Below are 25,828 nucleotides of genomic sequence, written 5' to 3'. Positions count from 1 at the left end.
CCCAGTTAGGGACTTTCTGTAACAAGCAATGGCTAGTTTGTTTGGAAAAGTCTAAACTTATCTTGTAAGAAAAGAGTTGGAAAACACCTTGTCTGCAGGATTGAGAGACATTTTCCTGAAGTTAGCCTACATACATCTTGCCGACCTACCGTTTAACGTTTACTGCGGTACTTGGCAACTTCTGCAACATCTCTTAATCTACATTGACGCTAAAAAGTGGAAACTCAGTTAAGAATATCTGAATAGAAAAGCAGACCCTTAACTTATTGAAATACCAGTAGAAATTAGTTCATGTGAGATTCTTCTACTGTGCCGGGCCCCACGTCATCTCTCCTACATGAATCACTCCATGCTTTTGTCTCCTCAAGAACAGAAAAGTTGCTCCCTAAGGCAAACAAATTTAGGTTCAAAAAGAAATAAAAAAAACAACAACAACAACAAATTTTTTCCCCTAAGTCTGTTTTTTTGCATCATACAGTAACTTTATTCAAGTGACTGTGCACCTGGACCATTCTAATGCCCCTCCAAGAAACATGCCTTTCTGACCGATTATCCCGAAACAACAAAATCAGCATCTGGACACAAACACAACTGTCATCCCAACCCAGCACTTTCACGGAGACATTTTTATTTGAACCCGTTACTTGAGTCTTTCGGGTTTGCTGTTAGGAGAAGAGTGTTTAAAGCCCATCCAACTCCTGACTTCCCGACACCGGTCTCCTCCTGCCATTTCCCCCAGAACCTCAGGAATTAACCCCCCGGCACAAAACCTCCGGCCCCCCCCGGCGAGGCGCAGCAGCCCCCCGCCTCTCTTCGACCTACCCACGGGGAACGTTACCCCACGGTTTTGCCCCAGGTACCTGCCGCGCCGCCTCCCATCTCCCACGCCGGTGTCACCCCGCGTGCCCCGCGGGCTGCCAACTCTTGGCAAGACGCGAGCGGCGTTACGAGACGACCCGCCTTGGGCTGAAATCCTGAAAACGCTTCTCCAGCTGCGGAGCCCAGCGCATCCCCACGGCCGTGCCTTCGGCGGGGGGGGGGGGGGGGGGGGCATCGGCCCCGCCGCGCTAGCCCTAGCCCAGCTGAAGCTGCCGAAAACTTGGAGCCGTTTTTTCCCCTTTTTCTTCGCTTGGGCCGCTTTCTGCCCGCGTCCGACCCGGCAGGCTGACGGCAAACTTTCTGCCGCGTCTCCATGTTTGTCCCCGCTGTCACGCGTCCCATCGCCGTCCCGGCCCAACGCAAAACAACGCGCCGGCAAACACCGCAGGACGAACGACAGCGCCGGGCGGCCGAGCCGCCACCGCCCGCCCCGCCGCCCCCCGTCCCCGCCGCCCGCCGCCCCGGGCCCGCCGCGCCCCGCCGTACTCACAGCGCCGTGGCGGCGGGAGGGATGCCGGTCCCCGGGCGCTCCATCCCGCGGGCAGAGCAGTTGACGAGGCAGGCGGGGCCGGCGCAGGTACAGTCGGCGGCGCAGGGCTGGCAGGCGGGGGCCGGGGGCTCCCGGGCCGCCGCCAGCCCCCCGCACAGCAGGGAGCAGAGCAGGCACCAGCCCGAGAGGGGCAGCCGCGCCGCGGGGACGCCATGTTTGCGCTGTGATCCAGTGTCTCCATTTCCAAAAGGCATCTCTCCCTACGGGCATGGCATGGCCCCGGCCCGCCGCTCCCCCGGCCGGCCGGCCGGGCCCGGCCGCGCCCCGCCCCGCTCCGCCGCGACGCTCCGCGCACCCTCCGCGCCGCCCGCCTCAGCGCCCGCCCGGCATGGCGGCCTCCCCCCGCAAGGGCTGGCGCTGCGCGCTGGCTCGGCGGCGGCGCCCGGCCCGGCCCGGCCCGGCCCGCTGGGGCTCCCGCTCCACGCCGCGCTGACAAGCCCCCCCCCCCCGCCCGCGGCCCGGCCCGGCCCGGCCCGGCCCGGCGCCGCTCGGCTCTGCGCTCCGCCCGGGCCGCGGCCGCCGCCTCCCCGCTCCGCCTCCCGCCCGGCGGAAACCCGGCGCCGCTCCAGCCCCGCCGCCCGCCCGGGCCGCCCCCGCAGCGCGGCCGCCCGGCCCCCCCCAACCCCAAGTCCGAGCCCGGCCGGCCCCGGAGGGGCGGCGGGCAAGGGGATCCCGGGAGCAAGCGGATCCCGGGGGGCAGGGGAGTCCAGGGAGGAAGCGAATCCTGGGGTTCAAGGGGGTCCCGGGAGCAAGCGGGTCCGGGGGGGGCAGAGGGGTCCCGGGGGAAAAGGGTGTCCCAGGAGCAAGCAGGTCCTGGGGAGAGGGGAGTCCAGGGAGGAAGCGGATCCTGGGGTTCAAGGGGGTCCCGGGAGCAAGCGGGTCCTGGGGGGCAGGGGGATCCCATGAGGCAGGGGGGTCCTGGGAGCAAGCGGATCCCGGGGGGCAGGGGAGTCCAGGGAAGAAGGGGATCCCAGGGTTCAAGGGAGTCCCGGGAGCAAGCAGATCCCAAGAGGGCAGAGGGATCCAGGGGGCAGTCCCGGAGGTCCCAGAAGCAAGCGGATCCCAGGGGCAGGGGGATCCCATGAGGCAGGGGGGTCCTGGGATCAAGCAGATCCTGGGGGGCAGAGGGATCCCAGGGAGCAGGGGGGTCCTGGAAGCAAGCAGTTCCCGAGGGGTAGAGGGGCCCTGGGGGTCAGGGGCATTGCTGGGGGAGCAGGAGCATCCCGAGGAGCAGGGCCATCCCCAGGGGCATGGGGCATCCTGGGGATCAGGGGCTTATCCCGGTGGGAGCATCTTGGAAACCTGACAGGGCCGGCAATGGAGCGTGGAGTTCTGCTGGATAGAGCTTTGGTGGTCTCAAAATTAGAGGGGGGAGCCTTCCCTCCTCTGCACACATGGGCGATGGGCAGAGGGGAGCACGAGCACACACCTGCACCCTCCTTGAAGGCTTTTGGCTCTGAGTTCCCGCGGCTGGTGCCCATTCCTGAGGCCGCTGCAAGCCTGCTGAATCCAGTAAGAGTTGCAGGGTACGGTGTGCATTACACACCTACAGCACAGTAGGTAATTGGGGTATCCTGGAGAGAGATGAAGAACAAGACAGGTACTTTTCAGTGTGTTTTTTTTAATGCTAACCATAGCAAAGTCATCGGGTTTCAATGCCACTTGCACCCTGCGCTGGCCTAAGGCACTGGCCATGGTTCAGACTGGGCCAGACCTAGTGAGGTCAATCCTGTCATTGTATTATGGCTCCTCAGGGATCCAATGGCTCCTCAGGGATCTGAACTGGTTCTAGTTTAAAGTGACTGAAGAATATGACTAAAATAAAGTCTATACAACCAAAGGAAGCGTGATTCTGTCCTTAGAGAGGGCATGTCCAAAACCAAACCCAGCCCCATTTGAAAGCAGTGGAGAAGAAGGTGTGATAGCTGATAATTTTACGGGGACCCTAATTTGTTGGTCTTTAATACGTGCTGTGTTACCATGTGATGGTACGTACGGAACATGGCCCCAGCCATCAGCAGAGGGGAAGATGATACAAGGAAGCTCAAATAAAACACGGAAGAAGTTGCTTTTGAACTTGTTCAGTGCCGGATCACTCACTCTGCAAACCAGAGCCGGCGGTTCCTGTCCAGCCGAGCAGGGATTTCTCACCATAAACACAACAAACATGTATGTGTGGTAGCCTGTGTGAGAGGTGAAAGCCTGGCCCTAGACAGCAAGCTGCCGGAGGCTGTCTGACCCGCAGAAAGATGGAGGAGATTTGGAGGGAAGCAGCGGATCGGTGCACAGTGCCCAATGCTTCCCTGGGAAGGGACGTTTGAGAGAGGCACGGACCCCAAGACAGAGTGGTAAATCCTGCACATCCTCCAGAGACAGGTCCTGTTTTGCTCAGGGGGGGCTGATATCTGAAGTGCCAACCAAAGGCACTTTCTCCTTCTGAGATTTGCTGATCCGGACAAAACTGTCATGAGGGTTTTTGCTAAACGAAAACAAGAGCGTCTTGCTCTTCCTTTATGCAATTCCATTAATTCTTGCAGCCATTCACACCCTTTAAAATACTCATATGTAACATTTAAGTTCAGTGCAGCACATCACTCCAGCTCAGCCTTGGCACCAAGCCTGCAAGTGTCCTCGGGAGTCCCCAGGGACTGCCCACCTGCAAAACTGAAGCCACAGTCTGTTCAATGATGGCTGTTGCAGCAATTACTGTCTGTGAAAACCTCTGGAAGTGCTGTCTGGCAAGCACCTCTGTGAGTAGTGCTGCCCCTCAGCCGAACAGGTGAGTCACCCCCCAGCAGCGAGGTTGCACCTCTCGAACAGTCAGCCGCCCCGATACCAGGGTGAGGGGCATTTTGTACTTGTCCGAAGCAGCTTGCAGAGCCGAGCGGGGCTGCCTTCTGTCCAGATCTCCCGCCGCCCCTCGGGGCTGCACCCCTCGCCTCCGCCGGCTTTTGCCGCTCCCCGGTGTGTTCCCCACTCCACGGTGCTCCGACGGGGAGCGTGCTTGGGGGGTGCCGTCCCGACACTCTACAGCAGGCATTGTGTCAGTGGGGGCCTGTCAACTGGCGGGCTCAGGAAATCTGCCTGGCAGCTTTCAAGGGAGGAACCACAACAAAAAGGGGTGGGAGAGAGACATGCTAGCTGTCCGCAAGCATCCGAAGAGTGCAGGCAGCAGGGAGCCAGAACAATTGTTCGGGGTGGTACCAGACAAACGACAACGACGGGAGCCTCCGAGCTTACTACCCCCGCTGTTCCTCTTCTGAGAATAGACCTGGGGGAGAGGAGGGCTGGTGGGGCATGTTTGCCTCTCTCGGTGGCTGGCCTTGCCTAAAACTTGTCTGTGGGTGCAAAACAGCCTCGCTGGAGTCGTCCCGCGTGCGGATGCCTGTGTGCGCGCACTCGCTTTGGGGCCAGGTCATGGGTTTGCACCGTGCGCCGTGTGATGGCTGCGGTGGTCCTGCTAGTCCCGGCTCCTGCAAGCAGGCGAAACACGGGCATCTTTCCTTTGCCTAAGAGAAAATAGCTGATCGTTGCTGAGCTGCCTCCACCTCGGGCACATGGTAACCTTCGAAAGCTCAGGAAAGAGGAGGATGATTAGCCAAGGGTGACAGTCAGTTTGGTTTTGAATCACATGGGATTTTTTAAGCCACTTGTGATTTTGGGCATGTAGGATTCCCTAGGGAACAAGAGACTGACCCGCTAGCGCTGGGTGTACATCCACTGCGGGTTACGAAGCCTGCGTTACACCTCCAGAGCTGCTCACCGCCTCCCTGCTCTACCCGGTGTGCTTGATCCAGGACGGTCCTGATCCAACAAAGTCCCTAAGCACCTGCATGGGTTTAGGTATGTGTATTGTCCTGCTGAAACCACAGGGGTGATATTAGCTGGGGCTCTGGCTTCCCTTATCCAAATGCAGTACAAACCTTAAATAAGAAGCCTGACAGCATCCAATTTCACTCCTTGGCATGGTACTTAATGTATGTGAGAATTTACTTCCCGAAAACATTTTGTGCCTTTTGGACTTGAAATCTGCTTGAAAGACACATCATCCTTTGCATGATGTATTGTGCCCAAAATAGCTCAGCGGTTACTACTTCCTCATGTGACTACGATGTATTTATTTCCGCTCCCTCAGTTGTAAATTGCTTTTTGTTTTTTCTTTCCCTTTCTTCTGTACTGATGCCCATATTTTTTCAGATAACAGCAAAAAGAAAATATCCTGTGTATGGATTGTAATCAACAGATTAGATCACTAGTGTAATCCAGCAGATGTAAAGAAGTTAAGGGCTCTCCCCCAGTAGCTCAGGCTGCCAAGCTGTAATGAGGGCAACAAACAAGGAAATAATTGAGTGAGTGGGAAAGGAGACGGTAAATCTCGATACAGCTGCAAGAGAATAATTTGTTCACATCGAAGCACAATTTTTGGTCTTGGAGGAAGGTCCTGTCACTGAGTCAGAATGGGTTCTAAAAATGCAAACTGCAGAAAATGATGGAAGTGGAAAATGTACTCTGGGGCTGGGAGGCTGTTGCTCACTGCGAGGCTGGGAATGGCTTGTTGTGGAGAAGGGATTCTTCTGGTTCCTCCTACTGGCAAGCACACGGAGAGTTTCTCAACACTGTTTACTTGAAGCAGAATTTAAACCCCAACTAAGAGGGTGTTAATTCTCCCTGTCCCACTAGTCCTGCAAGCTGAACGCACCCAGAACATCAGCAGCAGCAGATACACTGTGGTCAGCAAAACGTGACGGAGCTGTGGCCGGCCGGGAATGTCGCTGCTGCCTCCAGGCCCCTCCGGCCAGATCCCAAAAGCACCGCAGATGTCTTCAGTGGTACCCGGACAGCTCTGAAACCCAGCTGTGCATGGCCAGACCCTGCACTACCCCCTCTCCGGCACTGCATTTCTATACATTAAAGCGCTGTTTTGCTCACGCCTGCAGTGCCCCGGTGCAGAGGGCCACGAGCAGCTGGTGCGGAGCGGGCTGTGCTCCCCGCGTGCCGCAGCCACCGCGCTCCGCAAAAATCCTCTGCAGAGGCACTGCACCGGGCTTCACGTAAGACGTGATGGCAGCTGCTTTTAAAACACGCACTGGGAGCAAGTCTCTTCACCGCATTGCCCTCCCACACTGCTGCTTTTTCTCTCGCCCAGGAATCCTCCGTCACATTTACACATGGGGCAGCGGGTGGGCAGGAGCGGTGGGGACACCTCGTCGCCCAGGCGCCCTGTGCACGTGGAGCTCGGTTTGGAGCCGCGATAGCTGGGCCAGGACAGGGAGCCTTCTGCCTCCAGCAGCACATGTCCACTGTACCTTGCGTGTGGTTTGAGAAAGGCAGGGAAAAAAATACCCTTCTTGAACTTTCTGCCCCCTTACCATGAGCTTTGGTCCCTTTGGAGGGCGGCTGTATTCACGTACGGCCACAGTGCTCGGTTTGCTGTTATTTTCCTGCTTAGAAAGTACTCCTGCCTGACGGAGGGAGCAGAATTTGTCCTCAGCAGGTATCCAGGGGGAGAGAGCTGTCCCGTGCGCTTTTGCAGGGGACACGGGTACCCCAGAGGAGACCAAAATCTCTATTTCTTCTGGGAGGAAAGGGCTGCTTCCATCCCCGCAGGTTGTTGCTCCGTGGCTGTACTTTGTGTGCCCCGCGCTTGCGTGATCCTATGGCTCGTCCTGCAAAGTGGGTACCTGAAGAGTGACCCCCGCAAGAGCCACCCCCTATCACCCAAGCCTGGCTCCTGCTTCACCCCCCCCCGGTACCACCCTTCCCCACCTGGAACCCATGACCCAAACGACTGCGGCCGGATCGGCATCGGGAGCACAGACCGGCCGCCGTCGGGGCAGAGGAGGGGGCTGCCCCGGCTCCGGGGAGGGGGCGCCGGCGGGCAGCAGCCGGGCTGAGCCCCTCACCGCGGCCTCCGGGCGCGGCGGGGCCGGTTTGCGGGTCCCGGGCGCCCTCTAGCACCGCCTCCCCGCGCTCCTCCGGGATGCGAACCGGGGGAAAAGGTTTGAGGGGCCCCCACGAGCAAACGTGCCTTAAAATGGGATGCAAAGGGAACCCGGACAACCGCCGTGGGGTGAGGATGACCCCAGCTCCTGCCTTCGGTCTCCCCTTTGCACGCGTAAAATCCATACGGTCGGTGCTACCTCCGTGGGATGGACCGATTGCTGGGCAGGGCGATTATCCCAGCTCCACCGTTAAAGAGCGGAATCGTCTCACGCCACGTCCCGAACAGATTTCATCCCCGCCGGATGAATTCAGCAGCAATCTGCCCACCAAACGCCTCCCAGCTCCGCGTCCGCGGTCACCGGGCGCAGGATGCTGTAGACAAGACGGGGAGGCATCGGCTCGACACAGGCAGCGTGGGGTGCCCACAGCCAGGGGGGACGGATGCTGTCACCCGGCTTCTCCCCAGGTGACTGAAAGAGGGGACCCCCCCCCCAAGCCCTGGGTCGGTGCTCTGTGGCGAGGCACGCGGTTGTCTTTTAGCGCTGGGTTTTCAACTGCTCGGGGCTGAGCTGAGTCAGCAGCGCCGGCACAAGCCCCTTTTGGGCTTTTTCTGGAGGATTTTTGTGGAGAGCTTCAGCTCAGGAAGTGAATTTATTCACACCGGTCGTTTTCATCCATTTGACATAGTGTGAATGCAAACCAGCCCAGCAAATTTAGCAACAACACTTTCCGCTCAGTAACTAATCCCTAGCAATTCTACTTTTATTTACCAAACACTCTTTCAAAGCAAACAAAACTTCATGATTTCTCTCTCAACGGTTTTCCATGTTGAGGGTTTTCAGGGGTCCTTGGCAGATGGAGGGACATTCCCATCAGGCTGAACTTGCAGACCCTTGGCTTCTGGCTGTGGGTGCTCTCTGCCCCTTCCCACCCGGTTCTCCCCCACCTCAGCTCCCCAGGGAGCACCGTGCACACCAGAGGGGTTTATACCCGCTCAGGATTTTCCTATGTGCAGGTCCCTGCCCGCCAGCAAAGGCAAGGTCAGAGGGGTTGCTTTGACTGGAGACAGGATGGATGGAGAAGGGGTTTGTGCTCGGGCACTTCTTAATCAGAAACTTCACGGGGAGCGTGCTTGGCGCTGCGAAGCCCGGCCGAGAGCCGGCCACGTGCCGGCAGCGCTCGGAGGACGCCGTGTGCCCGGCGTGCCCAGGCTGTAGCAGTCGGTGCTGCTTGGGGAGGACACGAGCTTTGGGGCAAGGGCCAGCGCAGCACGGGGTTTTTGGCCAAAGGGCTGGCCTCATCTCCTCTTTGGCCACCATGTACCCCAGTCTCCCGGAGAGAGAGCTGATGCTCCTGAAATCCCCTCTGCAGGCTGCAGGTGCATCAGTGCTGGAAGCTGGGACAAAACAGCCCCAGTTTCTTATTTCTTGTGTTGCTGGAAATATCCAAAGCGCAGGGAGGTAATAACCAATTCAGCTGCGAAGATGCTGGCGAGCGCTGGCTGCAGGAGCCGGGAGGAAGGCTGCTCTGCACCGTGGGTGCCCCGTGGGGGTCCAGCCTCACCGCACCGGGGCTGACCGTGGGATGGTGAGGGGGCAGCGGCACCCATCCGGCCACAGCGCGGTCCCCCCGAAATTCCTGCTGCTCTGGGCCCGTTGCTATAGCAATGCTTATGTCGCAGCGCCGTCAGGAGGCATTGCAGTGCTGGAGTTGGCATCTTTCATTGAGGCGAGTTGAAGCCATCCTGGGTTTTAGCTGGATGAAACGTCGGGGAGCAGCCAGCGCTGCTCATTTTCCCACCGCGGGGGCTTCAGGAAGCCATGTCCCCTCTCCCTCACCTCTCGCACCCACCGTCACGGCATCACCCTGCCCTGCACAAAGGGAAGGCTCCCAGCCTGCTGCAGAGAGCCCAAGAGAAGCGTTGCCTGGTACCGAGCTTGGGGCACGATGGTCCTGTTTCCACTGCAGATGCCGTCGATGAGACGAGGCGAAGGCTGAGGCCTCCCCTCCCCTCTGCAAAGGGACCCCGCGACCATTCACACCCAAAAAGCAGAGTGCAGGAAACACGCTGATGAAGCTGAAGGCAGAGGGCAGCCGGCGAGAGGCACAGAGGCAGAAATGTGGGTTCAAAACCTTCAGGACAGGCTGAGTTTAAGGCTCCTTCTACCCTCCTCCAGCTTGGTAAAGCCTGGGGTACTGGCACCCTGGCAGGGTGAGAGGGTGTTCCCCAAAACGCTGGCGGGGCATGGCCTGTCACACCACAATGCATCTGCTTTTGAGAAGCCAGCTTGGAAAAGCTGCTTGCCAGCAGTTTTTTTGGCTTTGAATTGGCTGTAGCTGGTTGCATGTGGCTGTGCCTCACTCCCTGCCTTCCCCAGGCAGGGTGGATTGCTCCCATGTGAGCTCAGCTGGTCAGATGTGATTAGTCCCCTTAACTCAGAAGGAAAACTAATGCAAAGCAAATTACTTGCAGACAAAATATTTGCAGGCCAGGGACAACCCTTAGCTTCTCTGGGGAAGATGTTTCCAGCAATAAAGAAGAAATACTTTTAAACAGACCAAGAAATTGCAAATTTGCAGAAAAGGGAAGGCAAGAGGAGGCTGCCTGAGCAGATCTTTGGAAGCTGATTGCATTTCAGAGCTCAGAGTGCCTGGAAATGCCTGGCTCTGGGCTGCCCATGCATTGTCATCTTGAAGACAAAAGTAATTGCCCAAACTTACTAGAGTTTTGCTAAGAGGAAATGTTTAGCCTCCCTTGGAAAACATTAACAAACACCATTAAAACTCTAAGCTGCAACTTCATTGTCCAGATTATTAATTACCTGGAGCAGTGCCACTTGCTAACAGCTCAGACTGGGGAAAGTTGTTGCAGGTGTGTCAGAGGATGAGCAGGAAGACAGAAGCTATTGATCCTTAGGCTGATAAATACTGCCTGGTGCTGCCTGTGTCTAATCAGCAATCTGCTGCCAATTTGCTCTGATGAATGGCTGAACAAGCTGTGGGTACAGATCTGCATCTTCCCGCGGCAAGCGAGAGCCCAGCTCTTCAGCCATCAGCTCTACAACAGCCACAAATGGGGGGACCCTGCTGCTCCCCGGTGCCGGTGGCTTTCTCAGGAGGTGGATTTGCTTTTCTTCCCAAGGGACCTGCCCGTGGAGCAGGGGCTGGTGCAGGGGAAAGTGGAGGCAAGCCCAGCCCAGGCAGCGATGCAATGCCTCGCTCCGGCGGGAGCTTCTTCCCAGCCTGGCCCTTAGTGGTTGCCTTATTCTCTGGAGCAGCAGCAGCAGCTTTATGATCCTCTGTGCATTTCTGTGCTCGCTCGTTACTGCTGCTTATTATTTTACAGGGCCCCAGAGCACCGCACGCATCCCAGTGCTGGGACTGGCCTGGAGTAGCTGTCTAGCTCTGCAGTGCTTAACTCACCGTTTCCAAAGACAAGGGATTTGGGGGGTTTGTCTGCTCAAGCTCCTTGGGCTCTGCCGTGTGGTGACTCTGCAGGCAGCGCTGCGGGAAGCTGCCAGGCTCTGGGCCACCAGACGTGGTCGGACTGGTATGAACCTATCTGGGATGGAAACGGCTGAGTGTGCATGAATAATGGAGGCACCCTGTGACATTTATGCGCTTGCTTTTGAAACCATAACCACGCTCTAACCCTTCCCCATCTCAAGATGTATCCGTATATAGCTGCAAAATATCTTGGATAGTTTCAAGCTGAGATGTTATATTTCTAAAATATTAGATGCTGCTGAGGCATGTCTGAAAAGCATTTAAAATATGCCAAATAGCCTGAAAATATCTCATATTTGGGAGGCTGAGCATTTGTTGTTCAGCTCTCCCTCCATCTCAGTAGGGCACATTTCAAAGGCCATTTGAACATCCAACTCTTCATCACGTTTGCAAGTTCTCGTGGGTGACTGCTGGAGCTGGGGACCTTCCTGCATTTGGTCCTCCGCTGGCTGAAACCTTGGCTCGTTTTGATCTTGGCACAAGGAAAATTAATTTCCTGGCCTCAGCCCAGTGCAGACTCATTAGGATCTGGCACGATCACCCTTTTGTGCACAGGAGGGGACGGTGGGGGCCCAGGGCAGCACGGCGGTTCCCTGGGGATGCCCATGGGGACATGCCAGGGCTGGAGGATGTGCCAGGCAGGGCCCGCGTCCCGACGTGCTGCTGGCAGGGACGCGGGATGCCGACCTGCAGGGAGCAAAACCCTTCAGGTGCAAGGGGGGGGATCCCTGTGTTTGTGGGAGTTTGTTTTATTTTACAGCCGCACTGTGTCTTGCTCCGGCCTGGCTACTGCTGCCACCTCCCTGTGCCATGCCGTGGGTAATCCCAGGGTGCCAGCCCCGGAGCAGGGCAGAGAGGGAAGCCGTGCCCCACGTCTCATTTGCCAGCTTGAGCCCAGGACAGCCAGCCGGTTACACCGAAGGGCTCTTGCTCTGCTCCGGAGGAGGGGGCTGAGCCACCTCGGCTCTGGAGCAGGGGCAGGACTCCGACCTGCAGCGCTGCGCTTGGGGCAGAGACCCCGTCCCGTCCTCCTGCCACCCGTGGAAATGATGTCTTGGCAGTGGTGTGGGTGGTGCTTTTGTTGCGGGCTTGGGTTCTCCTCTTGAACGCTGCCCGCGGTTGCGGAGTGCCAGGAAAGAGGTTTTCTTCACTTGACTTTGCCTTTTGAAGAGGGAGAAGGGGCTAATGGGGGCAGTTTGGTGGGCGAAGGAGTGCTCAGGCTTTGTCCCTGGGCTGCACGTGCTGAGACAGGGCCCGTGCTGAGATAACAGTATCTAACCAGCTCTGTGGTTTACAAACCCCCCCAGGGACCTGGTTGCTGCTATTACCGTAAGTTGTTCCAAAAGCAGCAATTTCTGCAACGCATTAACGTGCCAGCCTGGTTGCAGGGCTGGTTTGCAGCATGCCGGAGCTGCCCCGTGCAGTGGCAGGCTGCACCCTCCCGACCCCCAAACCTCTTGGGGTGCCACGGGCATCAAAGGGAGCACGGAGCCCTCCGGCACTGCTGGGTGAGCCGGACCCGCCGGGTGAGACCGCTGGTGAGAGCCCCATGGCTTGGTGCATTCAGCAGGGCTCGCCTTGCGAATAAATTATGGATTTGAATGCCAAGAAGCAAAGACTTAGTAACAGGCTGGGCTCTCCAAACCTCTTGGGTGCTTTGCAGGGAAAACGATGGTGATGAAAGGCTGGAGGGAGCCGCAGGTGGAAGCTGCCCTTCAGGATGGATCAGAGAAGCGGAGGAGCCCGAGATGGAAACAGAGGGACTGCACACAGGGGAGATGGAAAATTAAATAACCAGACAAAGGAAGGAGGGTTGCAATGTAAGACTGGGCTTGGTAATATAAGAAAAGGAAGAGACAAAAGCAGTCTCCCAGCAAAACGCTGGAATTTAACTTTCACAGCTGCAAAAGGAAAACAATCGCTTCCCACAAAAATAAATGATGGGCTGCGTTGATGAGATGTCTGAGGAATTTCAATTAAAAGCCAGCGACACTGACAAAGGCAACGAGATTGAAGTGTTCAAAGGTAAGTGAGCAATGGGGAGGGAAGAACAATAAATGGCGAGGGAGGGAACAGTGCCTGCTCAGCACTGCGTGGGCTGGGCCCTTCCCAAGGCGGCAGAGAGAAAGCCTTCGCCCGCCGAGCATGGCAGGGTGCTGGGATCCACCTCCGGCACACGTCCCACGCCCTGCGCACCCTTCCTCTGCCTCCCTGCACCTCCTGCACGGATCCTGCTCTGCAGGGAGATGCTCGCTGAAGCGAGGCTGGTCCCCTCTGTCTGACATCTCCAGTGGAGGTCTGCTCATGAGCAACATGGAACCGAGCTCTCTGTATTTTCGAGTCAGCCCCATGAGTGTGGTGTCACCTTTGTCCCCGGCTGCCCTCCCGCACCTCCCACCCAGGTGATGCCCACCGCCTTCAGGCCCTTTCTCTACAACCGCTTTGGAGTCGGAGCTGCGTGTGCCCTTGGCAGAGGACCTGCAGCAGAACAGAGAGTGGGAAGACCTGGCAGGTTCACATATGATTAGGAGAAAAGTCCCCTGAACCTTGGCTGGTGGCACTGCAATGGGTGACAGCAGAGGCAAGCCGAGCCGTGTTACCAGCAGCACGTGGAAAGAGCCTGCACCAGTTTTCCTGCAGCCACCAGGCAAAGAAGATTAATGTCTTCCAAGATGGCGCAGCTGACATTGTGTCTGATGGGAATAGCTTGTCCTTGCAGCCTGAAGAGTCATCTCTGCTCCATCTGAGCTGGTGACAAGAGCTGGGATCGGGAGGGCAGCAGGCTCAGCGTGCTCCTGGGCTGCTGGGAGAGGAATCGCTAGAGCCTGGCCGGGATGAGGCAGTCATCCCTGCCCAGGGGACGGAGCAGTGAGGAGCAGCGGAGGCATGAGCCAGCGATGGAGCAACCTGGACCAGCGGGAGGAAGGACGGATGGCCTCGCACCGAAATATCTCGCTTGGCTCTGAGCACGACGTGCAACTTCTGGCACACAGAGAACCCTGCTAATATCCATGCCAAAGAAAACGGCTAGATTTCAAATCCCAAAGCACAGTGGTTGTGCAGAGCAGGTGGCCAGAGCCCGGTGCCCAGCCCTGGCCAGGCTCTCCGTGTCTCCAGCCCGGTGCTGAGCTCTGTCCCCTAGTGGGGATGGCCAAGGTGCTGTGCCCCGCAGGCCTCGGGCTGCTGCTCAGCTCTTAGCACAGGCAGAAGTAGCTGGCACTAGCCGCCTCTTAGTGCTTGCATTTACAGCCCCCCCCGCTACGCTGCAATACAACAGGCCTCTTGGGTTGACAGCCCTGATGGGGACAAGCTGCTTTTCTGCCTCTAAAAACAAATTACTTACATGTAGATGTATCAGAGTAACAGATAGCCACTGTCACAGCCGGCCCCACTCAGAGCCCTGCCAGATACCGCAGTCCCGCTTCCCCAAGGCACGCCGTATCTTCAGGCATCTGTTGTTCCATTAATCTATTTTTAGTAAATATATCCCCCTTAGTTCAGCTGCAGTTATCTGATTAGTTCCTGTAACTATATGAGGAGCAACATCTCCAGGCGTGACTGCGATTTCTGAGCAGACTGTCTCTCTGCACACGCGTTTGCTAAGAGAAAAACTTGCTGAAGATGCTTCTCCCTGCGGCGCTCGTGGACGCGGTGCTCTGAGCTCTGGCGCTGCACGAGGCTGAGTTTTGGGGGCCGGGGCAGCGGGGATCAGCACCGCTGCAGGTGCTGGAGCCCATGACCTTTGGTAAAGGCAGAATTAACCAGGCACGCTTCCCCACTGCCGCCCGCGATAAGGGGTCGTCCTCCTCCAGCGTTGCCCTGATGCGGCAGCGATAAGCAGCTGGCTTTGTTTGCTCCTGAACACGAGGCTGTTGATGGAGATTTCCATCATCATCGACTGTGGCTGAGAGAGGGGAAAAGTCCCCGTGCGCCAGCACTCACAGTCTGCGGGGGGGGAGCATCCTGAAGGCGTGGGGTGCCGGGGCTGCGTACCCCCTTCCTCCAGGCAGGTAGCGCCAGGGAAAAGCTCCACAACGGCCTTGTCACTGCATAGGGACTAGTTAAAACCCTACAGACCCACAGATGGTTCCAGCATTGCACTTTGCTCCGAGGCCTCAGCCTCTATTGACGGCAGCTGTCCCAGAAAATCAGATTATAGTGCAAACCCCTGGCATCGAGTCTGCTCTGACGAGTCAGGTCTTCCATCTCCCAGCTAGGTCGTCAGTTTGAGGAGCACACAAAGGGGAGCAGGGGGATAAGCCTCCGCCGTGACAGCTTTTCCTCAGCTGTGTCGGAGGAATGCTGCAAACCCAGAGCTCCTCAGCGTTCCCTGGGGCCCGTGATGGCCATGGCCGTGGCTTGGGGTGGGAGAAGGGGGATCTCCTCCAGGAATCATGCACAGGAGCTCCTGACTCAGCTTATCTCCCTTGTGGGTGGCCAAAGCCATCAGAGCTCTGCTGCCCACTCCTCCTGGAGCGCTTTGGGGCCGTTGAAGAGGGATTGATTACAGATTTAAATGATCCCAGGGCAGCAAAGGGAAAAGCCGTGCCCACAGCGAGAGCAATCCCTTGGCATCACCGCGGCCGGCACCCGAGCCCCGGCGCTGGCCCTGGGTTTGCCGGGCTGCCCGAGCCCCTCCGTGTCGGCCATCACCTCCCCTCCCTCTCGTGCAAGCGCTGTTACTTATTTACATCTTCATTGTGTGCCTGCCTGGCTTCTTCACCACAGCGATTTATTTTCCGCTCCTGCTTCGCCGCGACTGTTCAAGCCCCCTTTTGCAGTCAGGATGAGGCCGCGCCACTGGAACTATGTCGCGCAGCTAAAGACATTTATTTCAGCCGAGAGACCCGCAAGCGCCTCGGGTGACACTTTGTCAGCAGCCAGAAAGAAAGATGCCGAGCGTCGCTCGCTGAAACCAGTTGCTCAGACAGACCGGGGGTAACGCGGGTTCCCGTCTTAAAAAAAATCTCGACCCTGCCGCCCCGGCAGCCCACCCGACGTCCACCCCACGGGCTCAGCCCTGCTCCGCATCTTTCCTCAGGCCCGGCTTCTCACCGGGATGCCGCCAGCAGCAGCTGCTCCGTGTCAGCCCCCCAGTGACCCCCCTCGCCGTGCCCCACCGGGGGCAAACTCAGAGCCCGGGGGCGGGGGGACACACGGACCCCAAACCCCCGCTGCGCACCCTCGCTCCTCTGCGGGGCTGGGGGTGCGAGTGGCTCCGGCGGGGGGGGATGCAAATACCCCCCCCCCCCCCCCGTGGGTGCGTGTGAGCACCCTCAGCGCTGCTCCCTTCGCGTCTGCAACCCCCCCCCTCCCCTTTTCAGCCCTGCAACCCCCCCCCCCCCCCCTTCCAGGCACGTGCACCGACGCCCCTCCCCTGCCTGCGCCGGTGCCCCCCGCTCCCGGCGGCTGCAGCGCGGAGCGGGGCGGTGCGCGGAACGGAGCCGGCCGGCCCCCACCGCCCGCCCCCGCGGCGCTGCCATTGGCGGCGGGGCCGGGCCGGGGGAGGGCGGCGGCGGCGGCGGCGGCGGCGGCCGGTACAGCCGGTACTAACCCCCCGCGCCCTCCCCCCCCCCCCCCCCCCCGCCCCGGCCGGCGACCCCGGTATGTCGCGGAAGAAAGCGGCTCGCAGTAAGGGCGGCGGGGCCGCGCCCTCCGCCGCGCTGCCCCCCGCCGCCCAGGGCTCCGGCCGGGCCGCCGCCGCCTCCCCGAGGGGCTCCGCTCCCGAGCTGCCCCGCAACGGCGGAGCGGCGGCGGCGGCGGTGGGTCGTCCCTCGCTGAGCAGCAGCGGGGAGTTCTACGATCTCGCTTTCAAGGTGCGGTAGCGCGGAGGGGGGGGGGGGAACGGGAACGGTGCGGGGTCGGTGGGATGCGGGGTCGGGTGCGGTTTTCCTTACGGTCGCCGGAGAAGTTCCCCGGGACCGGGAGCGGGCGGGCATCCCTCTGCCAGCCGCGGCATCCCGCCCCTCCGCTGCTGCCGCCGCCGGGGTCGGGTCTGCTCGGTGCGGGGGGGGGGCTGCGCCTGCAGAGCCCTCGGCAGCGGGGCTGCTTCGGCGGAACTTTTGGAAGTGATGGCAAAAGGCTTTCTGCCCAAGCTGAGTTATTGTAACCTGCTGGTTCCTCTTCACCGACGTAAGAAATGCGGTCGTGCAGCGCGGTGACGGTATTCCTCGAGTCGCATCGAATCTGCTCTGGCTGCTGTTGAAATGTCTCCGGCTTGCGCTTTCTTTTAAGGGCTCAGATGGCTTCTTCTCTCAGATTCTGGCGAGCGAGCCACACATCAAATGTATTTGCACCCCCCCCCCACCTTCCATCATGCGACCTGATGCAAGCCCAGCTTGGAGCTCGCTTAGCGATTTTGGCTGGGGCTGCAATTCGGCGTGACCCATCTGACTGCATTTCCAACACAGATCTGTGTAGCCGAGCGCAGGGCATTGAGCTTGGAGAATTTGCTGTGGCAAGTCCAACCTTAGCACGCTGGGTCGATGCCTGTGGCAATCGGCGTGGCCGTCGTGGTGTTAAGATTTGGGACGTGGAGCAGGAGGTGAGGGGTGTTTGAGAAGTGAATTTGGTCGCTTTGGTAGGCGGTTGGTCCTGATACAGCTGCAGTAGCGGTTCAACGGCTTCCCTAAAATGGAGCCATCTCCGTGTTCATGCTGGTCCTTGGCTCCTTCAGCTCACCTCTCCCTGCCTGGGCTGGGGCTTTCCCTAGGGATTACGCCCATGGCACAGGGATGAGCCAGACAAAGTCTCAGGTAAGCCCAAACGCGCTGGGTAGCCAAAACCTCTGCTAATGGTATGGCTGGTTTTGAACCAGTGGGAGAGAAATTGCTTTGTATTCAGTAAAAACCTGGTTTATTAAACTTTCTCTTTCCCTTACCCCTCTCTTGAGGCTCCCAAGCTCTCCAGAGGCAGTGGCCAAACACAAGTCCTGGGCCCGGGGGACGGATCCTGATCGCCAAGCCCTTGGCGTGAGCCTGGCCCTGGGTGCTACTGCATGCCCTGGGTGAGGTGTCAGTGGTGCTGGGTGGAGAGAAGCTGCTTTTAAGGGTCACCCTGCTTTAGAACAGAGGTCTGCAAAGTTTTAAAAAACCAATACTGCTATTTTGTACTAAAAATGCCTCTTTCTTTCCCCCTTCCCATGGCTTTGCGGGCTCGCTGGCTCTCCTAACCCTGCTGTGCCAGAGCTCGGTGTGTGGCTGTGCGTGGTGCTCCCACGGGAGACCCGGTGCGGGGCTCTGCACTGTGGGTGATGGAGCAGTGTGGCTGGATCCTGGCCGCCCACTCCCCTCCCCAGCGGTGCCCCCCTGCCCCAAAACAAGTTATGGCTGCGGCCGGGGCTGCTGCTGCCTCTTGGGAGGCTGAGCTGCAGAGTGGTGATGGCATTTGCTGCTTCTGATGGCTCCTGCTTGGGTTTGGTGTGACCCAAGGCAGTGCCTGCCTTAAAACCATTTAAATTTGGTCACGGGCTAATGGCAGTGCTTTTGGGAGAGAGGGAACCCTGCCATGTCAGCATGAAGCTGTGCAAATTGGTGCAGGTAGAGAAGCTGCTAATGCAGCTCGGCTGCGCGGTCTGGGATTTCTCAATGGCGGGAAGCTGTCGTCCTGCCGAGGGGAGCGGGGTCGACGGTCCCGGGGTGCAGAAGGGCTGGGAAGGGGTTGCGGTTTGAGCAGAGGCTTTGGGGAGCTGCGTTTGGGAGCTGCTTCAGCTCTGCCGTGGTTTCTTCGTGGCAGGGTGGGTGCCTGCCCCGTCTGCACCCAGCGCTGCTGCTGGGTGGGGAAACTGAGGCAGACGGCAGCGGGAGCTGCTCCCTCGGCACCCACTGAGGACCAGGAGGGTGGCTGGGAGGGTCCTGCCAAAGGAGTTTGCTCGCAGAGGGCAGGGTGAGCTCATGGTTGGGGCCCCCCCCCGAAGTCTCCCCGTGGGCAGTGCCACCCTCCCAGAAGCCCCACATGTGGTGGGGTGCAGGGTGTTTTGTGGGTGCGACGGGGGCAGCCTCAGCCCTGCAGCCATCGGGTCGCAGCCTGCTTCGCCTAGACAGCACCTCTTGGTTTTCCAGGGGTGTTTGTGTCCCCACGGGGGATCTGTTAAGTACTGCTCGGGGGAAGGTGTCTCGAGTTCAGCCAGTGCTCAGGGACACACATGGTGCAGGGTGGGGAGCAATCCTGCTGTGGGTCCCCCCCTTCTCTCCCCCCACCTCCCCTAGGTCTGAGGACATCCCTCTTGGATGTGCTTTTTTCCCCCCTCAAGAATACGGGATCCTCATGGGCCTGGATGGGGCTTTTGGGATGGCGATGGGTAACGGCCGCGGTGGGGCTTCCTTCCCGAAACCCAGTGTCTAACGCCTGCCCCCCTCCCTCGCAGGTGATGCTGGTGGGCGACTCAGGGGTCGGCAAAACCTGCTTGCTGGTGCGGTTCAAAGACGGCGCTTTCCTCGCCGGCAGCTTCATTTCCACAGTTGGGATCGACTTCAGGGTAAGTGCCTGGGGGGCTCCTCGGTCTCTGCCCACGGGGTCTGGCAGGTGAATGGTGGCTTTTGCAGAGGAGAGACAAAACGTTGCTCCAAGGACTTAAACCTCATCATCCCGACCCATGTCAGCGCCAGCTGGGGCACCTCAGGGTGCTGATGGTGGCAGCATCAGAGAGCAGCGGCCTCTTCGTTACCGCTTTGCACGAGGATGGGGGAGCACGTCCCCTGCTCTGGGTCCTGGGGATGGTTCGTGTGAGAACAACGGCTGAGGCCTGAGCATCTGCCCAGTGAAAGTATTTCCCTGAGTCAGTTTCAGTGTTTTTAAGAGTTTAGTTTGTTGTTTTTTTTTTTAAAAAAAAAACCAAAAAACAGCCAAACAACAAAACGAAAACTGACATAAACCAGAATCTCCTGAAACATCTCCTGAGTGCAGCTTTGGGGTGCTGACGTGGGGGTGCGGTGCCGGGGTGGCCCTGCTCCCTCTGGCGTGGGGGGGATGCGTTGTGCCGAGGGGTCTCTGAGCTCTCGGAGAGTAACTGTTTTGTTGGTGCCGACCGGAGCATCCTGGTGCTGGCGGAGCCCCGAGGGCAGCGTGTACCAGCGAGGGCAGCGTGTACCAGCGAGGACAGCGGGAACCTGCTCAACAGAGGGGATAATGTGGGGAAGGGGAGGCAGAAGGGGAGACACCTCGTGTCCTCCGATGCTCTAGTGTGGGCAGAGCATCCTTTGCCAGCTGGGAATGTCTTAGTGCTGGCCGGGGCCCTCAAAGCCTTTTCTTGGCATCGTTTTCCCGGTGACATCTTGCTGGGGAGGGCAAAGCCTGGCGAAGGGGGGCTGCCGTGGGCACCCTGGGCTGCAGAGCGGGCACCCCTGGGATGGGACAGCAAAGCAACAGGGACAGTGACTTTACAGAGATGGCATTGAAGAAACCTTACGGCAGCTGTGAAGGGCAAGCGAGGGAGCTTTTGCTACCGAAGCGGCAGCTGGCAGCACGCCTGGCTTGGGTCTCTGGCCCAGGGATCAGGTGCTCCCAGTCCCTCCCCAGTTCCCCAACCATCTGCTTCCCCCCAAACTGCGAGCCTCCCGCCCCCCAAGATGTCTGGCCGGTGCCACAGGCTCCTGGGGAGGCTCAGCCCTCGGGACCGGGGACGTGCCCGGTGGCAGTGTTCTCCCTGCCCTGCTGTCGGGGCACCGGCTGCGTTGTCTCGCCGTGCAATGGTTTTTGGCCCCGTTTTGGTGCTGCGGTGGTGATGGGTGGGTGCGGTGAAGAGCTGGTGGTGATGCCACGCACCAATGTTACATCTTCCTGACTGCCTTTTCTCAGCAGGATCTTGGATTTGCCCCTTTCTTGGAGGAATTCTGGGAGATGGGTGTCTCTTGTAATCTGCTATTTCGCCAGGGTGTGAATAATAACTTGCTGGTACAGTGACAAGTGGAAGAGATGAGGGACAGCTCTGAAAGCCTTTAGAAAGAAAGCGATGTTCTTTCCCGCAAAGAGGCTTTCGGTGCAGAGCAACGCTGCGGGCTGCAGCAGCGGCTTGGTGAAGTTAGTAAATTGGAGTCTATGATTTTATACAAAGGTAATTACACGGTATTTCAGGTGTTCTTAAAATGAAAAGTGTTTTATTACTGATTGCAATGATTGATACCAAGGGCAGTCATAAAATCCTGTGACTTATTGATCAGAGCACTGAAACGACTGCTACTGAGAAGCAATCAAATTAGGGTTAATTTACTTCTGTAATAGAGCTGCTAGAGCTACATCAGTTTGAAATGGGAAGATTATACAGTGGGGAAGATCATGTGTATGCCCAAAACCTCATTACTATCATCTTTGTAAGGCACTCATAATTTTGGGGGGGCCATGGAAATAGTTTTTTGATTGTACATCTCCATTTCCATTAAGATAATCCTGTTTGCAGGCGCTGTGTAATTGTGCCTTTCTCGCTGTTTGCATCAGGATGCAGATGAAGCTCTGGGGTGGCAACGCTGGAGGCTTCTGCTGCGAGAGCACATTTTGGTTTTAATTTGTGTCTATCTAATAACAGAACGGCCACATCGCAGCTCCTTTTCTCTGTATCCCAGAATTTGGCATCGGGTTTTCTGGCTGAAGCAAGCGAGGCTGTTTGCGACCGCGGGCAGTTGTGGTCGGGGAAGGAGGTCTCTGGGTTTTTGCTGCGTTCACCTCGGACCCAAGCAAGAGGCGCTGAGCAAGCGCTGGGCGTTATTTCGGTGCATCGGGCTTTTTCGGCGGGGTTTGCGGTGATCGCTGAGCCTCGCTGGCGGCGGAGATCGCGGGGACCTCCCCAAGGCCAGGGCGTGCGGCAGCTGCGCTCCTGTGCACGCACGACCTTGCTCGGCCAGGGAGAGCTGTGGGAACCTGGGTAAAGGCTGGGAATATCGCCGGGATGGAGCTGCCCGTCTCCTGCAGAGACTGTCTCTGCTCCTCTTGATGCCGGCTGGTTTTTGTGAAGCACCCAGGGATGGAATGGAGCTGCGTTGCGGGGCAGCCCCTGCGCCCACCCAGCAGCTCTCCGCCTCCTCTCCCAGTCCGTCCACTGGTCCCAGTGGGGTCCAGGATCAGCCGCTCATTTTCAAGCATGTCAAACCATTAGATACACGCAAAGCTATGGCTAATGGATTATGTAGGCCTGAGCAAATGTAAATGAATAGAAATCCATTTAAAATTAATCTAGCATTACAATTCCTAATGGCCCCCTACGTTTTTTCCCTCCTACTGTTTTATGTTAGGGAGAACCTCTCCCATTGTGTTTGTTTATCATCGTCTCTTAAACAAAGAATGATGTTGATCTAAATATATTTGGAGAATAAACCACTGATGCTAGGGAAAAAAAGATGATCATAGTATTAAAAAATGCATCAAAATGGTACCTATTGGCTTCTAGCTTTGGACATGCCAAGTCCTTCGGCTTTCCTTCCTTTGAAAATTGGGTTTACTGGGGCAGCATCTTTAGCTCCTCAGGCACATACCAGCCCTCCCCCTTCAGCCAGGGCAGTGTCGGGGTGTCCAGGGTGCCGAGCCAAGGGTTTGGCTGGGGGTGCGCTGCTGGGGCGAGCCCCCCCTGCTGCAAGTGCCATTAAGGTCAGGCAGAGCCCTGGGACGAGGGGGCTTCCTCGGAGCAGGGGGCTGGCTTGGAGCGACAGAAACTTCTGTCTGAGTTACTGTGCTGCTTCCCCCAGAGGGGAAAACCTCCTGGGGGGGGCAAAGTCCTCTCTGCCTCCAGCATCCCAGTTGCAGGAGTCACCTTTGGCATTTCCAGCCGTTGCTAGATAATGGGTGGCTTAATTATTCCCTCCCATCAGCCGCGGTGTGGCCGGGGCTGTGCCAAGCCATGGCACGGGGTCTTCCTCCTCCTCCTCTTCCCCAGGGGCTGGGGGGGGTCTCAGCAGATCCCTCTGCTTGGGGGCAGCGGTGGGGCTGGGTCTCTGTATGTTAGGATTGCAGGGAGAAGGGGCTCCTGGAAAACAGCAGGTTTATTACTCAGGGATGTGAATCCCATTTTTCTTGGGGCTACTGAATGAGCTGCCTTTTGCTGGAATTTTGGGAACGCCACAGAAACCTCGACAGAAATTAAAGCCCCACAGCCAACGGTACTTCTGTCTCATCGTAACAGCTAACTAACGGGAGGAATGTCTTGCCAAAGCCGAGAAACCAAAGGGCCACGTGAGCCCACCGTGTGCCCCCTCCCCGATGATGGCCAGGCTCCGTGGGGCTGCCTCGACGCTGGCTGCCCTGCCGGTGCTCACAGCCCCGCGCTTTGTCCCGAGCTTTGCAAGGTCAAGCGAGTTAAGACTTTTTGTACTAATTGGACCTGAAAGGAGAAGAACATAAAAGAAAAAAATTAAAGATGAGCCTTTTCTCCCAGGGAAGAGGTGCTAATGAGTTTCTTTGCATTAGCAGGGGAGATGGTTTCTGCGTTAATCAGTGGGATGAAACCATTAGGAAGCGCTTTGCTGGCAGAGTTCAGAGCAGGGCGGCTTGTCTTCGTTTTCTCCGAGGTGTATTGCAGTTATCGCTCCTCTCTCGCTGCCCCAAGGAGAGGGAGCAAACTAAACATCCTCCTGGTGCAAAGCATCCTTAGGTGCTGCAGGAGGAGGAGGAGGATGGAGCCAGCCCTGGTGCTTCAGCACAGCGTTGGGCTTTCTTGGGCAGGCAGCTGGGCACAGGGAATATTTCCTCTGAAGGCTGGGCTTTGATGTCCGGCGGTTTGCACCAACGTGCCCAGGAGGGGTTTCTGCAGGTGGTTACCCTGCGGAGACCTGCAGCTCTCCCTGCAGCCGCAGCCTCCTCGGGTGCGGGTGAGCCGGCAGCGGCCACGCTCTCTGCTCCAGCCTTGGCCGTGCCGCAGTTAATCTGCCTGCTGGGACGGCTGCTGCGCGCTGTAAATAAAAGCTGTCACTTGTGACCCTGAGCTTTAAGGACTCTTGATTACATTCAGCCCTGTGCTGGTCTGGGGGTGGAATCAGCGGTGTATAATATGGTTTTTTGCATAAGAGATTTGTTGCATCTCTGTTTATTTTTTGTAGCTTGTGTGTGTGTGCGCACCTTCCGTCGGCAAAACAGCAGCTGCTGGCTGCCTGCTGACTCCCTCAGTGAGCTTAACTTTGCAGGAGAGATGAAAAGCTTCATTTCAGCGATGCAGGGTGTGCAATCTAACACTGGCCACGGTCTGGATTCGGCAAGTCCGGTCCTGGGTCTCCATGTGCTCAGGGGAGGGAGGTGTGGATGCCCTGAGCATCTGCCGGTCCCCAGCGGGCGCCCGCATCCCTGCCCTTGGGGTGATGCTCCAGCGCAGCGCTCGCCGTGGTGCCTCCCTTTGAAGGGTTGGTGCAACCTGGAGCCATCTGAAAGCCAAGGAAGGGCTGGCTTTTATCTCAGCAGTTGGCACGGAGCACTAGCAGGGCTAATTTTCTGATGGATCAATCTGGAAAAAGTGGGAGGGGATCTGCTTAGGCCAGAAGAAAGAAACGGAAATAAATTAATTCCAGCATGTCTTTCTATATAAAATTAGTCCCGAACATTCGAGGGAAGGGACTCTGGGCATCGAGCAGAGCGTTTAGTCTCTTCTGTTCGCACGCTTTGCCGTGTAGCATGGTGACGTGTGCGGGGTCAGGCAGGGGGGCTGCAGTGGGGTTGGGTTTAGGTTGGTCCCCGGGGCTGCGAGCTGGAGCACCGGAGGGGACAGCCCCCGCTCTGCACCCCTGCAGGGGAGGTGGTCTTCCCCTCGGAGAGGCATCTCGGTGCTGCCTGGGTCACTTGGGCCAAATACACCCTCCGTGGGGCTGCCGTGCCAGCGGCAACGCCGGTGCGACCGCTCCGAGCCGGGGCAGGAGCCCTGTGCGGGTGCTGGCGTGGCAGGGCGGGCAGGGGGATGCCTGTGTGGCTGCCTTGGGTGTGTGTTTCCAGCAGCTCTTTGTCTGAAATCGGCTTGTTCTGCATCTCCAAGTGCTGTATGAATTTTAATAGAAGCCAGTAGCTGATTTCATACTTTCGCATGTCTCGTTCTAAGGAAAGCTGGGCTCAATTTGCCCAGAGGAGCTTTCCTGCGATGCTTTCCACCCCTTCTGCCTGGCTTCAGGGATCAGATGAGATGCTGGCGCCGGTGCCATAAGGACCAGGTGCTTCCCGAATCCGGCAGCAGGTGAGGCAGGTCCCGGAGAGCTCGCTCGGGGAGCGCAGGTGCTTGTTTGCCGGAACACGCCTTGATTTTATCGATTTATGTCGTGTCTGACTCTTAGGACAACAGCTTCTCTGCGGCTGCTGCTGGTTCCTGTTCCCTGCTCCCAGGACGGGCTCTCAGGGGAGTAAATAGCCATTTTTCCTGGGAAACCGAGCCCTGGTTTGCTTTCAGCTGCTGCTCTCCTCCCTTGCAGAGGGACACAGCTTTGCAGTCAGCGAAGCCTGTCATTTGCATGCAGGGGCTCAGTTGCCAAGAGATGCTGTGAGCAGCACCCGTGGCGGGCTGCACCCGCTTTCTCACATCTGCTAGTATTTTATTCATGTTTCTTTGGCTCTTGCATTTGAAAAATCATAAACCTCCTCGGTGTGCTCCAGTTCTGCAGCGCACCAGTAAACTGCAAACACCCGTGTGCTGGCGGTAATCCCGGTGGACAACAGACTCGATTCCTGCCTTGGGGAAGGCAAAAAGAAACAAGATCGATGTCTTCAAAGCAGAGAAGTGCTTGAGCTGCTCTTTAAATGAGCAGCTGGAGCAGCATTGAGACCCAGAGCCTGGTTAAGAAAACTCTTAACCAGTTTGCAGGTTGGTGTGAAGGTGCCTTCCCCGCTCTCGGCACGCCGGGGGCTCTCCCGCCCCCTCAGTGTCTGGGAAATACCACCCAGAATAGACTGGGTGTTTAAGCCGGGTGTGAAATTTTGCATCCATTTCAGCTGACAGCAAGAGCGCTGGGGACGTGGGGTTTCGTGGGAGATGCTCCTGGAAGGGTGCCGGTGTCA

The 25,828-nt window shown here is 58.0% G+C and overlaps 2 protein-coding genes across 4 annotated transcripts in view; one reads left to right on the top strand and one right to left on the bottom strand.

Moving 5' to 3' along the window:
* The window catches only part of PKD1 (polycystin 1, transient receptor potential channel interacting), a 99,901-nt gene extending 98,059 nt beyond the window's left edge, over positions 1–1,842 (bottom strand). For both annotated transcript variants that reach the window (XM_075058883.1, XM_075058884.1), the window contains exon 1: positions 1,370–1,842. In XM_075058883.1, the coding sequence (XP_074914984.1) occupies positions 1,370–1,623 (254 nt within the window). In that variant the 5' untranslated portion in view covers positions 1,624–1,842. The remainder of the gene's footprint in view (positions 1–1,369) is intronic.
* A 14,643-nt stretch (positions 1,843–16,485) lies between these two features.
* Positions 16,486–25,828, top strand: part of RAB26 (RAB26, member RAS oncogene family) — a 33,841-nt gene continuing 24,498 nt past the window's right edge. For both annotated transcript variants that reach the window (XM_075058950.1, XM_075058949.1), the window contains exons 1-2: positions 16,486–16,695; positions 19,245–19,355. In XM_075058950.1, coding sequence (XP_074915051.1) covers positions 16,486–16,695; positions 19,245–19,355 — 321 coding nt within the window. The remainder of the gene's footprint in view (positions 16,696–19,244; positions 19,356–25,828) is intronic.

Source organism: Buteo buteo, chromosome 27, assembly GCF_964188355.1.
Source record: "Buteo buteo chromosome 27, bButBut1.hap1.1, whole genome shotgun sequence".
Classification (NCBI taxonomy): domain Eukaryota; kingdom Metazoa; phylum Chordata; class Aves; order Accipitriformes; family Accipitridae; genus Buteo; species Buteo buteo.
This window is presented reverse-complemented; position numbering and strand designations above follow the sequence as displayed.